Source organism: Megalops cyprinoides, chromosome 6 (assembly GCF_013368585.1).
Source record: "Megalops cyprinoides isolate fMegCyp1 chromosome 6, fMegCyp1.pri, whole genome shotgun sequence".
Classification (NCBI taxonomy): Eukaryota; Metazoa; Chordata; class Actinopteri; order Elopiformes; family Megalopidae; genus Megalops; species Megalops cyprinoides.
The window spans coordinates 37,978,664-37,990,000 of NC_050588.1; the positions used below are offsets into that span (position 1 = coordinate 37,978,664).

The 11,337-nt window shown below is 45.6% G+C and overlaps 1 protein-coding gene across 1 annotated transcript in view; it reads left to right on the forward strand.

The window, feature by feature from the left end:
- Positions 1-737: 737 nt before the first annotated feature.
- Positions 738-11,337, forward strand: part of aldh1l1 (aldehyde dehydrogenase 1 family, member L1) — a 14,951-nt gene continuing 4,351 nt past the window's right edge. Inside the window, exons 1-15 of the mRNA XM_036530717.1 lie at positions 738-855; positions 2,623-2,768; positions 3,588-3,822; positions 4,164-4,329; positions 4,768-4,869; positions 5,320-5,409; positions 6,199-6,336; positions 7,645-7,770; positions 8,065-8,156; positions 8,555-8,702; positions 8,884-9,003; positions 9,467-9,594; positions 10,081-10,231; positions 10,622-10,692; positions 11,108-11,213. Of these exons, the coding sequence (XP_036386610.1) occupies positions 2,642-2,768; positions 3,588-3,822; positions 4,164-4,329; positions 4,768-4,869; positions 5,320-5,409; positions 6,199-6,336; positions 7,645-7,770; positions 8,065-8,156; positions 8,555-8,702; positions 8,884-9,003; positions 9,467-9,594; positions 10,081-10,231; positions 10,622-10,692; positions 11,108-11,213 (1,800 nt within the window). The 5' untranslated portion in view covers positions 738-855; positions 2,623-2,641. The remainder of the gene's footprint in view (positions 856-2,622; positions 2,769-3,587; positions 3,823-4,163; positions 4,330-4,767; positions 4,870-5,319; positions 5,410-6,198; positions 6,337-7,644; positions 7,771-8,064; positions 8,157-8,554; positions 8,703-8,883; positions 9,004-9,466; positions 9,595-10,080; positions 10,232-10,621; positions 10,693-11,107; positions 11,214-11,337) is intronic.

Consider the following 11,337-nt stretch of genomic DNA (forward strand, 5'->3'; position numbering starts at 1 on the left):
ACACGTGTGCACTCTCAAATGAAGTGTGATTGGCTCCCGGTACAAAGAGCATCTGTCACACTGTCACCAAAACCAGTCAGCGTAGAGACTGAGACGAGATATAAGCTATCACCTGGTAACTTTCTGTCATTTATACAGTGCACTTCCTTTGATGTGAGACTTTGATTACATCACGTTCACGCTGACCACCGTATAGCGGCTGGTCCGCAGGCAAAGCGCGAGTTGCTGCAAGGCGCTACGCATTCCGAAGAATGTGCAGATCATTAACGCTCAATCTGCCGAAGAACGCTGTCAGTCTGCAGTGCGCTAAACAGGACAAGCTGAAACGTCTGTATTTCCATCACCAGCTGTGTTAACTTTCTGATTAAAAATATGAATTTGCCCATCATAAAATAATTTAAAGAGTTAATATATTATAAGAGAGAATATTTTAATATATTCTTTATTTTCAAATATGTTATCTAATTTATATCGAATTTATAACTATTTTGTATATGCTTTCATATATACACACGCCCGCGCACACATGTAAATCTGTAATATATACATATATATTTGCTACTCGAATACGGATACACGGATCAAATGTGTGTCTGTCGCATGACTGTTTCTTTAAGCGACTGTATGGAAATGGAATAATGCTTGAGATTGGTAGAGCAAAGTTAACGCCCCACCCTATCCCCCGCCATCTACTGCCTGCCCCATTATTGCGCCCTTGTGCAATTACAGTACTCAGGTCTGCCAGGTCCTTTTGACACTCAACCGCAATATATAGCTTGCGGTAGGTAGTCTTACCGAGCTACTTCAGTCGCTTTGCAGGGAGAAGATACGGCTTCACTTCCGCAACTGCAAAGTGTGAGTTTTTTTCTGATATAATATTTTTATAAAATACTTTGAATGATGCATGTGTTATTTAGTTTAGTCTCTTGAAGTTGTGTTATTTTCCCCTGTGTTAAAGTCGGGTTTTCACGACTATCATTATTTTTTGTTTTACGTATTTTAGCTACGCACTTGTCTGTGCTCTCTACATTACAGATAGAAAAATGAGTCGACGCAATCAAAGCGAAAATAACAGCTTATGGGACTCTTCTGCGGCTGCAGCGTGTTGCTGATGCGTGTAATGTTGCGTGCTGCTGATAACTTTGCAAATTTAAACGACATGCACGGTTGGTGCAGTAGGAAAGCTGGCTGCGCAAACTTCTGTTTTTATTTAAAGGCATCAATTTACAGAGGTTAGGGGGAAATCAGACAGTTTAACCGTGAACTCGGCTTCCTTGGCAAGCTGTCAAGTCCGTGCAGCACGTTTCTGCGATGGGTCATTGTGATTGGTCAGATGTTTATGGGCTCGGCGATGTTCTGGCATGTGATTGGTCTACATCGTTTGTCAGTCGACCTGTTACGTAAGTCAGTCGAAGCAGCGTAAGTGCTTGTTCGTGGGAGTCAGTTCAGCGCCGAAGCTGCCGCAGATCGCCAGGCTGCAGGACTGACGCGTCCCGAGGTTCTCAGCGGCAGCAGTGGGTCTCCGCAGTTCCTGCTCCAAATGAATGCCCGTGAATGCGCAGTTAGACGACATACACCTGTATGCAAAAGCCACTTTGCTTCTCTGCACTTGAATGAGCAGGTCTCGCTCGACATTTTTAAATAGCAAAACCTATTTTACATAAGACTAGTTTGTCTTTGGTCCTTGGCATATTGATGCTTTTTTCAAATAACCACAATGCTTCTGGTAATAACTTACAATCGATATCCTCGGTAGACATACTTACAACATCACAACAAAAAGGCCAGCCACAGTGGAGCTGGCTCTGTATTTCTGTTTCCTAAATCACACTAATACAAAAGCATTTTTATCATTTTGAACGATTTTGACCGAAGTCACCATCGTAGGCTCTGTGAACTCTGCACTAATCAATCCCTTCCATCTCCGATTGCCATCAAACTGCAATCTCCCTTTCCCAACACCAAACATCAAACCATAAAACAGAACAAAAGTTTTGAGGTGGCAATGTAGCATAGTGGTTAAGGAGTAGGACTTGAAAACAAAAGATTGCTGGCTCGATTCCCCGCTGGGGCACCACTGCTATATCCTTGGGCAAGGCACTTAACCCACAATTGCCTCAGTAAATATCCAGCTGTATAAATGGATAACATCGTAAAAAAAGACCTGTAACTGATGTAAGTCGCTCTGGATAAAAGCATCTGCTAAATGCCACTAATGTAATGTAAAGTCTTCAGTGCTGCGGTCTGGTTACTGCAATATGACATCAGTGTTTATTAATATAGATAAAAGTATTGTCGGTGATTTTTATAATGGTATTAGGAATATATGATGGGAAGGTGATGCATACCACCCGAATATTACCAGGTAAGTCCATGGGAGACAATTGTCAGGTGCATTCATATATGTATGACATATATATTCGTATATGCTAAATGTATTTACAGAGCTTTTGGCTTCATGAGCACAGTACACATAGACTTAAGCATTGTTTTTTTTATTTTCCCAAGCCCCTGCTGACTGTGTGAGCAGCTGGCCCTGTGTTATTTTATAGCTCCATTTAAATAACAGTAAAAACAATAAAATGTTCTAATGATGCGTTTTTGTTTCTCCCTCTTTGACAGTGGTTTGTGAGCATTCGCCATGAAGATCGCTGTGATTGGACAGAGCCTTTTTGGGCAGGAGGTGTACAAAGAACTGAGAAAGGAGGGACACACCATTGTGGGCGTGTTTACAATACCTGACAAGGATGGAAAAGCTGACCCATTAGGTGAACTGCCAATGTCATGCCTCGTCAGACATACACAATACAAAGAACACACGGTACAGTGCAAGATAGAGCGAGTGAGTTTCGTAAAAGCCTAGTGATTGAGTTTGAGCTATCACTGATAAATGACTGCTTTTGCTCTCAGCCAGTGGTACTGAGAAGATACTTTGCTGATTAACTAGAAACTGAGGATCTTTGTGATAGACTGCCCCCTCTCACACTGATACACAGATGGTTAACAAAACCAAACAAACCCAAAAAAGCAAACCACTGACGATTGGGGATGTGGGGCAGCAGTGTGGCATAGTAATAAGGAGCAGGGCTCGTAACCAATTGGTTGCTGGTTTGATTCCTCACTGGAGCACTGCTACTGTACCCACTGCTGGAAGGTACCTAGCCTAGAATTGCCTCAGTAAATATACAGCTGTATAAATGGACAACATGTAAAAATTGTAACCTATTTAAGTTGCTCTGGATAAAGACTTCTGCTAAATGATTGTAAAGTACATCACATTATTGTCATTTAGCAGATTCTCTTACCCAGAGAAACTTGAATAGGTTACAGTTTTATCCATTTATACAAGTGGATATATACTGATGCCATTTTTGGGTTAAATACCTTGCCCAAGGGTGCAGCAGCAGTGCCCCAGTGGGGAATCAAACCAGCAACCCTTGGGTTATGAGTCCTGCTCCTTACTACTGTAACATAATGTGTCGTGCCGTGAGAGGCCTGCCCCAGTGAAGTGTTTGCCTCAGGGACTGATGCTGTGTCCCGGGTGTGTGTGTGTGTGTGTGCGTGTGTGTGCGTGTTTTTATGTTTAGCCACGGAGGCAGAGAAGGACGGCGTGCCCGTGTTTAAGTTCCCGCGCTGGCGGCTGAAGGGCAAGGCCATCCCCGAGGTGGTGGACCAGTACCGGGCGGTGGGGGCAGAGCTCAACGTCATGCCCTTCTGCTCCCAGTTCATCCCCATGGAGGTGATCGACTGCCCCAAACACGGCTCCATCATCTACCACCCCTCCCTGCTGCCACGCCACCGCGGTGCCTCCGCCATCAACTGGTGAGTCTCTCTCTACAAACGCACTCACTGTGCGGCCCAGATACAATCAAACCGCAATGCGTCTTGCCTTTTTATTCAAACTTTTACTGCCAGGTTAGCAAAGTCTCACGTAATAAGAGTTATGTCTTTTGTGGTGCTTGCACCTCTTCACAAAGTGGCTGCTGAAATGGGGAAAAAAGCAAAAAATTTGTAGTTTAAAATGTGCTTAATAGTGTTATTTGTTGTGAAGGAGGAATCACCTTGAAGGTAGATTGAATGTGGGCTTGACTGGACACCAAGTGCTGACGAAGAATGCTGTGAAGTTTCTCACCGTTCGTGTTTCTTTGCCTTGCGTTCCCCAGGACTCTGATCCACGGCGATAAGAAAGGCGGGTTCACTGTGTTCTGGGCCGATGATGGGCTGGACACGGGACCCGTTCTCCTGCAGAGAGAGTGCGACGTGGAGCCGGACGACACCGTCAACACCATCTACAAGCGATTCCTCTTCCCCGAGGGAGTGAAAGGCACGGTGGGTCCGAATCGGCCTGTCCGCAGCAACACGGCTCCTCCTAATCACTGCGTGCCTTCTGCTTTCATTCTGAGCAAATTCAAATTCAAATTCAAATTCAAATTCAAACAAGCTTTACTGGCATGACCGCACAGGTGTGCGGTATTGTCAAAGCGATTTTCACATAAATATGCAAACAAAAGGACAACTAGCTGAAAAATATGCACCCACGCGCATATACACACATACAGAAACACACATGCATATATTTTACATTCAGTCAGATTCATTCTTGGTATGGAGCTATGGCTGGTTGGTTCTCCCATGCACTTTGTACCTGCAGAGCGTCTCTCTCCAGCGTAGGGGCTGTGTGTGGAGACCTGTGTGAAACTGACAGGCTCTCCATGCGTTGGGGTATATGGGCACACTCTTAGCGTACCCCGTGTCTGGCGTTTGCAGGTTGAAGCAGTGAGACTGATTGCAACAGGGAAAGCGCCAAGGATCACCCAGCCAGAAGAGGGCGCTACCTACGAGGGAATTCAGAAAAAGGAGAACGCAAAGGTTGGTGTGGCTAAGCTGTGGTGGGATATGTATTACTATTAATATCGATACAGTTCTGTCCTTGGTATGTGCTTCAGATAAAGTTAACTATTGCATATAGTAGGGCACACCCTCCCCAACAGAACCCTATAAACAGGACAGAAATAGCAAGGCCTGTCTAATGCTCATGCGAGTATTCACTGCTGTTTTTATCCCAATGAGTTTCTAATACCTGGTAAACTATGAATATTTGTTATTGGTAGTGACCAGTAATAATGCTAGCATGATATTAATGGTTGAAGTGTTTAGCTCCTGCTCTGAGATTTTTATTGGTTTTCATTGGAGTTGTGCCTTATGGCATAAGATAATGCATGAATGGGGTGTGTGTGTGTGAAATGCAGTGGTTGATGGGTATTTGCATCCACTGCGCTGGGCAGTCGGTGATTTCAAACCTGTCTTTGCCATGGTTAGATTGACTGGAACCAGTCAGCTGAAGCCCTGCACAACTGGATCAGAGGAAATGACAAGGTGCCTGGAGCCTGGGCAGAGGTGGACGGGCAGGTGAGCATTACCTGCATACAGGTTTCTATGTTTTTCATGTAGTTGTTGAAAGAACGTCAGAGCGACTGCAGTGCTGTACGGCAGTAAACCCTGGAAAGCCGGAAACTGACCTAGTCGATGCACCTTGAAAATGTGAGACGAGTCCGTTAAAATTGTGATGATGAGATAGTAGATTGTGATAGAAATGAACTGAAAGTGATGTTGATTGAAGATGTTGAGGTTTCCTTCATTGTGTGTGCTATTTTGGTCTGTTTTCTTATTCCATGGAGGCAACCGTTTAATGAGCCTGAACCAGCCACAGGGAAGTGAGGCTTGTGATGTCATTCAGGGACTTTTAAATGGCCTCAGTCATCAGGAATGATCTCTTTAGTAAAAGCTGAAATGTAAACTTTACACAGAATGTGTTTATTTGCGGTGTCAGATATCAGACCCATTTATCTGCCATTGCATTGGCAAAGGGTGCCATGGGTTTACCTTTAGTTTAACTGATTGCAGTGATCAATAGAAAATCAGAGTACATTCTTTTGTGGTAGATATCCAGTCTACATCACATTACATTACTGTCATTTAGCATACACTCTTATTAGCTGTTACTTACATACAGTACAGTTTTTACATGTTATCCATTTATACAGCTGGATATTTACTGAGACAATTGAACCTTGCCCAAGGGTACAACAGCAGTTCCCAAGCAGGGAATCGAACTGGTAGCCTTTTGGTTACAAGCCCTGCTCCTTACCACCATGCTACACTGACATTCGTGCAAATACAAACCCCGTCTCTCTGCAGAAAGTGACGTTCTACGGCTCCACGCTGGTGGATAACGGGTCCACCATAAACGGTCAGCCCCTGGACATCCCTGGTGCCAGCCGCCCAGGCCTGGTCACAAAGAACGGCCTGGTGCTGTTCGGCAACGATGGCAAGACGGTAAGCCAAAAAAAAAACCAAAAATGTGAGGAGAACTTAAGGAATGAGGACATAAATAACTTTCCGCTGAAGTTTTCAAAGGCTTGTTAGTGTCAGCGGTCTCCCCGTGACATTAAGCCGGGGCAGAAAAAGCCCTTTGTTTGGCGTTATGTAACCCATCGGGGGTCTGAGAGAGGGGAGGGTGGGAAGAAAGGCGAGCCGGGCTGATTCACAGTGACTAATGGCTCATTAAGAGGTCCATTCCTCTCCCTCTTTCAGTCAGCCCTGCATTAGGGTGTAGCTGACGGAGCTATGTTCCAATGAGGCTGGGAATGGCACATGGCACGGCATTAGCATGTCTGTCCTCTGGAATTGCAGATCTCTGGCTCAGAGTCTTAGACCTGGCCGTGTAGTCGCGGTGATTGTTTTACATAAGGGCTAATGGCAAGTGTTTACTTTTCATAGGACAATGCTAACATGCTCATTGTTACCCCTTGTGTCTTGCCAGTCAGTGTGTATCCATGACAGGATATCTGTCAGATCTTTGGTATCAGCACCACAGCGATAGAGAGGACAAGGGAAGATGAGACAGATATTTTACTATAACGCAGTCACTGTTACTGCAGACTTACCCAGAATGCATTGGGAAATGTGTACATTTGCATATTCATTGCTTACATGTACATAACACTTGATGAAGTTATCTTTTAGCACTGAAAGCTCACCTTTGTTCATTTTGTTCTGTCAGCTGTAATGCCTGTGTGTGCCGTAGAATTGGTTTGAGAGCCTGTTCCTGTCTCGTTCACCATCTGGCAGATTAGCTTATCGAGAGCTACTCGCCGATCTTAGATATGCCGGTCTGCAACCCAAGTTAAATACAAAGTGCAAATTACAAAGTGCAAATGCAGCAAGCTGGCATCCAGTTCATACCAATAAAACAATGTAAATGCTACCCACAGTGCCCAAAGCCTAAAACAATACTGTAAGTACAGTCGCTGTCTTATGAGGTTGTGTAAAATGTTATCGCAGTCATTCCTGTCTAGACCAGCCTGTGTCTATCTAAAGGACTTCCTGGTGACCCCTTGGTCTGTCTGTGTTTGTGTGTGTGTGTATGTGTGTTTGTGTGTGTGTGTGTGTTTATGTGTTTATGTGTCTGTCTGTCTGTGTGTTTGTGTGTGTGTGTTTATGTGTTTATGTGTGTTTGTGTGTGTGTGTGTGTTTGTGTGTGTTTATGTGTTTATGTGTTTATGTGTCTGTGTGTGTGTGCGTGCACGTGTGTGTCTGTGTGTGTGTGTGTCTGTGTATGCACGTTGCCGTGGTAACCTGCAGCTGCTGGTGAAGAACCTGCAGTTTGAGGATGGGAAAATGATTGCAGCTGCGCAGTATTTCCGCTCTGCGAGCAGCGCTGCCGTGGAGCTGACCGAGGAGGAGAAGGCCTTCGCCGAGGAAATGAGGGTACAATCACTATTACTGACTTCCTCTGGTTCTGTCGCTATTCTGTATAGTTCATTTGCTCAGCAGGTGGACTTACCCAGACCTTACACCATTTGTCCTTTACACATTTTATTTACTGGAAGCATCCGGCTTAAGGATCAAAAGTACCACACCAGTGCCTCTTGAATCTCTTTTTCCACTGCTGTTGTTGCTCCTTGTTGAGGTTATTGGTGATGTAATATAGCTATCGGGAGCCGTTGAAAGTGTCTGGCGTGATGTGTTGAGGTTTTTGAATGAAAGGTCCCCCTGTGCCAGGTGGTGTGGAAGAGCATCCTGTCCAACGTGGATGAGATTGTAGACTCCACTGACTTCTTTAAGTCTGGTGCCGCCTCTATGGATGTGGTCAGGTAGGCACCACGACCCCAAATGCTTTGGCTCAGGCTACATTCCCTGTTTCCTGTGCACCTGTGAGGTCCTGTGCCTCCATCCCTTTGTCTCTGTATCACTGTGTTTCTGTGTCTCTGTGTCCCTGTTTTCTTCCCTGTGTCTCTGTTCTTTACCCATAATTCCCTGTGTCTCTTTCATAACCAGACTGTCTCTGTGTGTCACTGTGTCGTTGTTCTCATTATCTTTTGTGTTTTTACCCATAATGCCCTGCATCCTTGTGGAAACGGGGCTGTCACCGATTCTCGGTGTCTCTGTGTCACTTTAGTAACCAGGCTGTCGCTGATTCTGTCTCTGTGTCCCTGTTCCTTCTTCCCCCGTGTGATTTTTACCCATGATCCTCTGTGGCCCTGTGCCCCAGGCTGGTGGAGGAGGTGAAGCTGAGAGCCAGCGAGCTCCAGCTGCAGAATGAAGATGTCTACATGGCCACCACCTTCCAGGAGTTCATCCAGATGTGCGTGAGGAAACTGCGCGGAGAGGACGGCGAGGAGGAGCTGGTGGTGGATTACGTAAGCAACCATCACTTTGGGCGGTCCTTTCCGGACACGCAGGTTTACTTTAAAACACGCAGACCCCCCTGTGTGCCACACGCACAGTCTGCCCTGAGGATTCCGCGCGTCTGTCCCTCGCTTTGGGCGGTCCTTTCCAGATACACAGGCACAGTGTGACCGGCGGTGTCTGTCCCCCCAGGTGGAGAGAAACGTGAACAACATGACCATCCGCATGCCACACCAGCTCTTCATCAACGGAGAGTTTGTGGACGCAGAGGGAGGGAAGACCTACAAAACTATCAACCCCAGCGACGGCCAGGTAAAGCAGAGGCTACGGGAGCCCATTTCTGCAAAAACTGTCAACAAGAAATGTAACCAAACAGTATATCAATTTCAGAATTATTCATCTGGACAATTTAAAAATTAACTTCCTTGTGTTTCTTTAGCTTTAGCTGTTTCAACAAACAACATAGATTTATTATTTTTTGTAATAGATGTGTTTCATACATGTAAAAAAAAGTTTCTCATAGGGAAATCTGAAAACTACTTCTAGAAATATTTATACTTCTAAGAATATTTATAAAAAATAATATTATATGATATGATAATATCATTTTGGGATACTTTTACCCTGTGAATGAAAATATGTTTTCACTGGAAAAAAAATGCTTTTCTTGATTGAATTAGAACAGGAAGCGATGATGGGTTTGACATGCGGTGTTTTCCAGGCGGTCGGCATCGTGTAACTCAGGTGTGCTTTTTCCTGTCTCCCTCTCTCACAGCCCATCTGTGAGGTGTCCCTTGCCCAGGTGGCGGATGTGGACCGGGCGGTGGCAGCGGCAAAGGAGGCCTTCGAGGAGGGGGAGTGGGGGAAGATGAACCCCAGAGACAGGGGTAGACTCATATACAGGTGAGCTTCCTCAGCTGGGGTTCGGAGGGAAAGATCAGAGAGACCTACATTACATTTCATTACATTACTGTCATTCAGCAGATGTTCTTATCCAGAGTGACCTACACAGGTTACAGTTTTTATTCCACGTTATCCATTTATACACCTGGATATTTACTTTTTTTTTTTTTTTATTTACGCAATTCTGGGTTAAGTACCTTGGAGCAGTGGGTACAGCAGCGGTGCCCCAGTGGGGAATCAAACCAGCAACCATTTGGTTACGAGCCCTGCGCCTTACCACTATGCCACACTGCTGCCCCACACACCTGAGAAGTCCCACCCCTTTTGCATGTTCTGTGACCTCAGTTGTGCCTACATTTGGAAACAGAGACATGTTAAGGCTCTAAGTTTGAGGCTGAGGAAATGGGCTTAGTGTGTCTCCCCTCTCTCTCTCTTTCTCTCTCTCTCTCTCTCTCTCTCTCTCTCTCTCTCTCTCTCTCACCGCAGGCTGGCTGACCTGATGGAGCAGCACCAGGAGGAGCTGGCCACCATCGAGGCCATCGACTCGGGGGCGGTCTACACGCTGGCCCTGAAGACCCATGTGGGCATGTCCATCCAGACCTTCCGCTACTTTGCCGGCTGGTGTGACAAGATCCAGGTGAGGAAGTCTCCCGCGGTCTGTCCGCCCACTGCCTCCATCCCATTGGATGAATGACACGTTGCACATTGATCGTCACATTGTCTTCTTTTAAATGTGTAAAAGTGTAAGTGTGTAATACCTCACAAGGTATTACAGAATGCACTATTGTATTTAGAATACCCAATAGTTATGATGCACGCCTCAGAAGTTGGATACTCAGATTTCTGTATCATACAGTAAAAAACCTACATCATTTTGGCTTGTCCCATTGAAGGCAGTTGAAGTTGCAGTTTCTAATTCAGTTAGAGTGCATATTCAGCTTTCAGCTTTTGGGGTCCTGAGTGTTTATTTGCCTGTTGATTGGTTTCACTGTTTGATGATGTCACGCTGGCTGCCTGCTCCCAACAGGGAACCACCATCCCCATCAACCAGGCCCGGCCCAACCGTAACCTGACCTTCACCAGGAGAGAGCCAATTGGGTGAGACTGTCCGACTCCACTCACCCAATCACAGGCAACTTCACTAAGTGCTGCAGAGCACTTTCTTCACTTTAAATGTAACTCATGCCCAGGTAAAATTAATCCAAATATCATCTCTGAATAAATATAATCACAAGCATGAGCAGCCTTTTTCTGCTGACTGGTGCTTAGAATGTATCAGGAGACATGGTTTCCTGTGGTGAATTCAGAATGCAGTGGGAGGCAAAGAAGCCATCCTTTATGTCAGTGGTTAGAGCATGTGACCCTTACAGTACTGCTCGACTGTCATGCCAGAATGCTCCAGCCGCATATTTGGCTGTGAAGTACATACACAAGTAAACACACACTGTCCATTGTTCCTGGATAAGGATATTGGGAAAGGAGATTGCTGAGAATGCTTGGGTGTGCCTTTCAGGGTATGTGCCATTGTGATTCCCTGGAACTACCCCCTCATGATGCTGGCCTGGAAAACGGCGGCCTGTCTGGCTGCCGGCAACACCGTGGTCCTCAAACCTGCACAGGTGAGTACCTGAGGCTGAAAAAGACAGCGCTGTTTTTAGCTGGAGTTATTAGCAGAGTCTGTCTTCTGGATATCCTTTAGGGTACTGCAAAAGGAGAAGTGGCTACATGTCAAGGTTTGGAGGC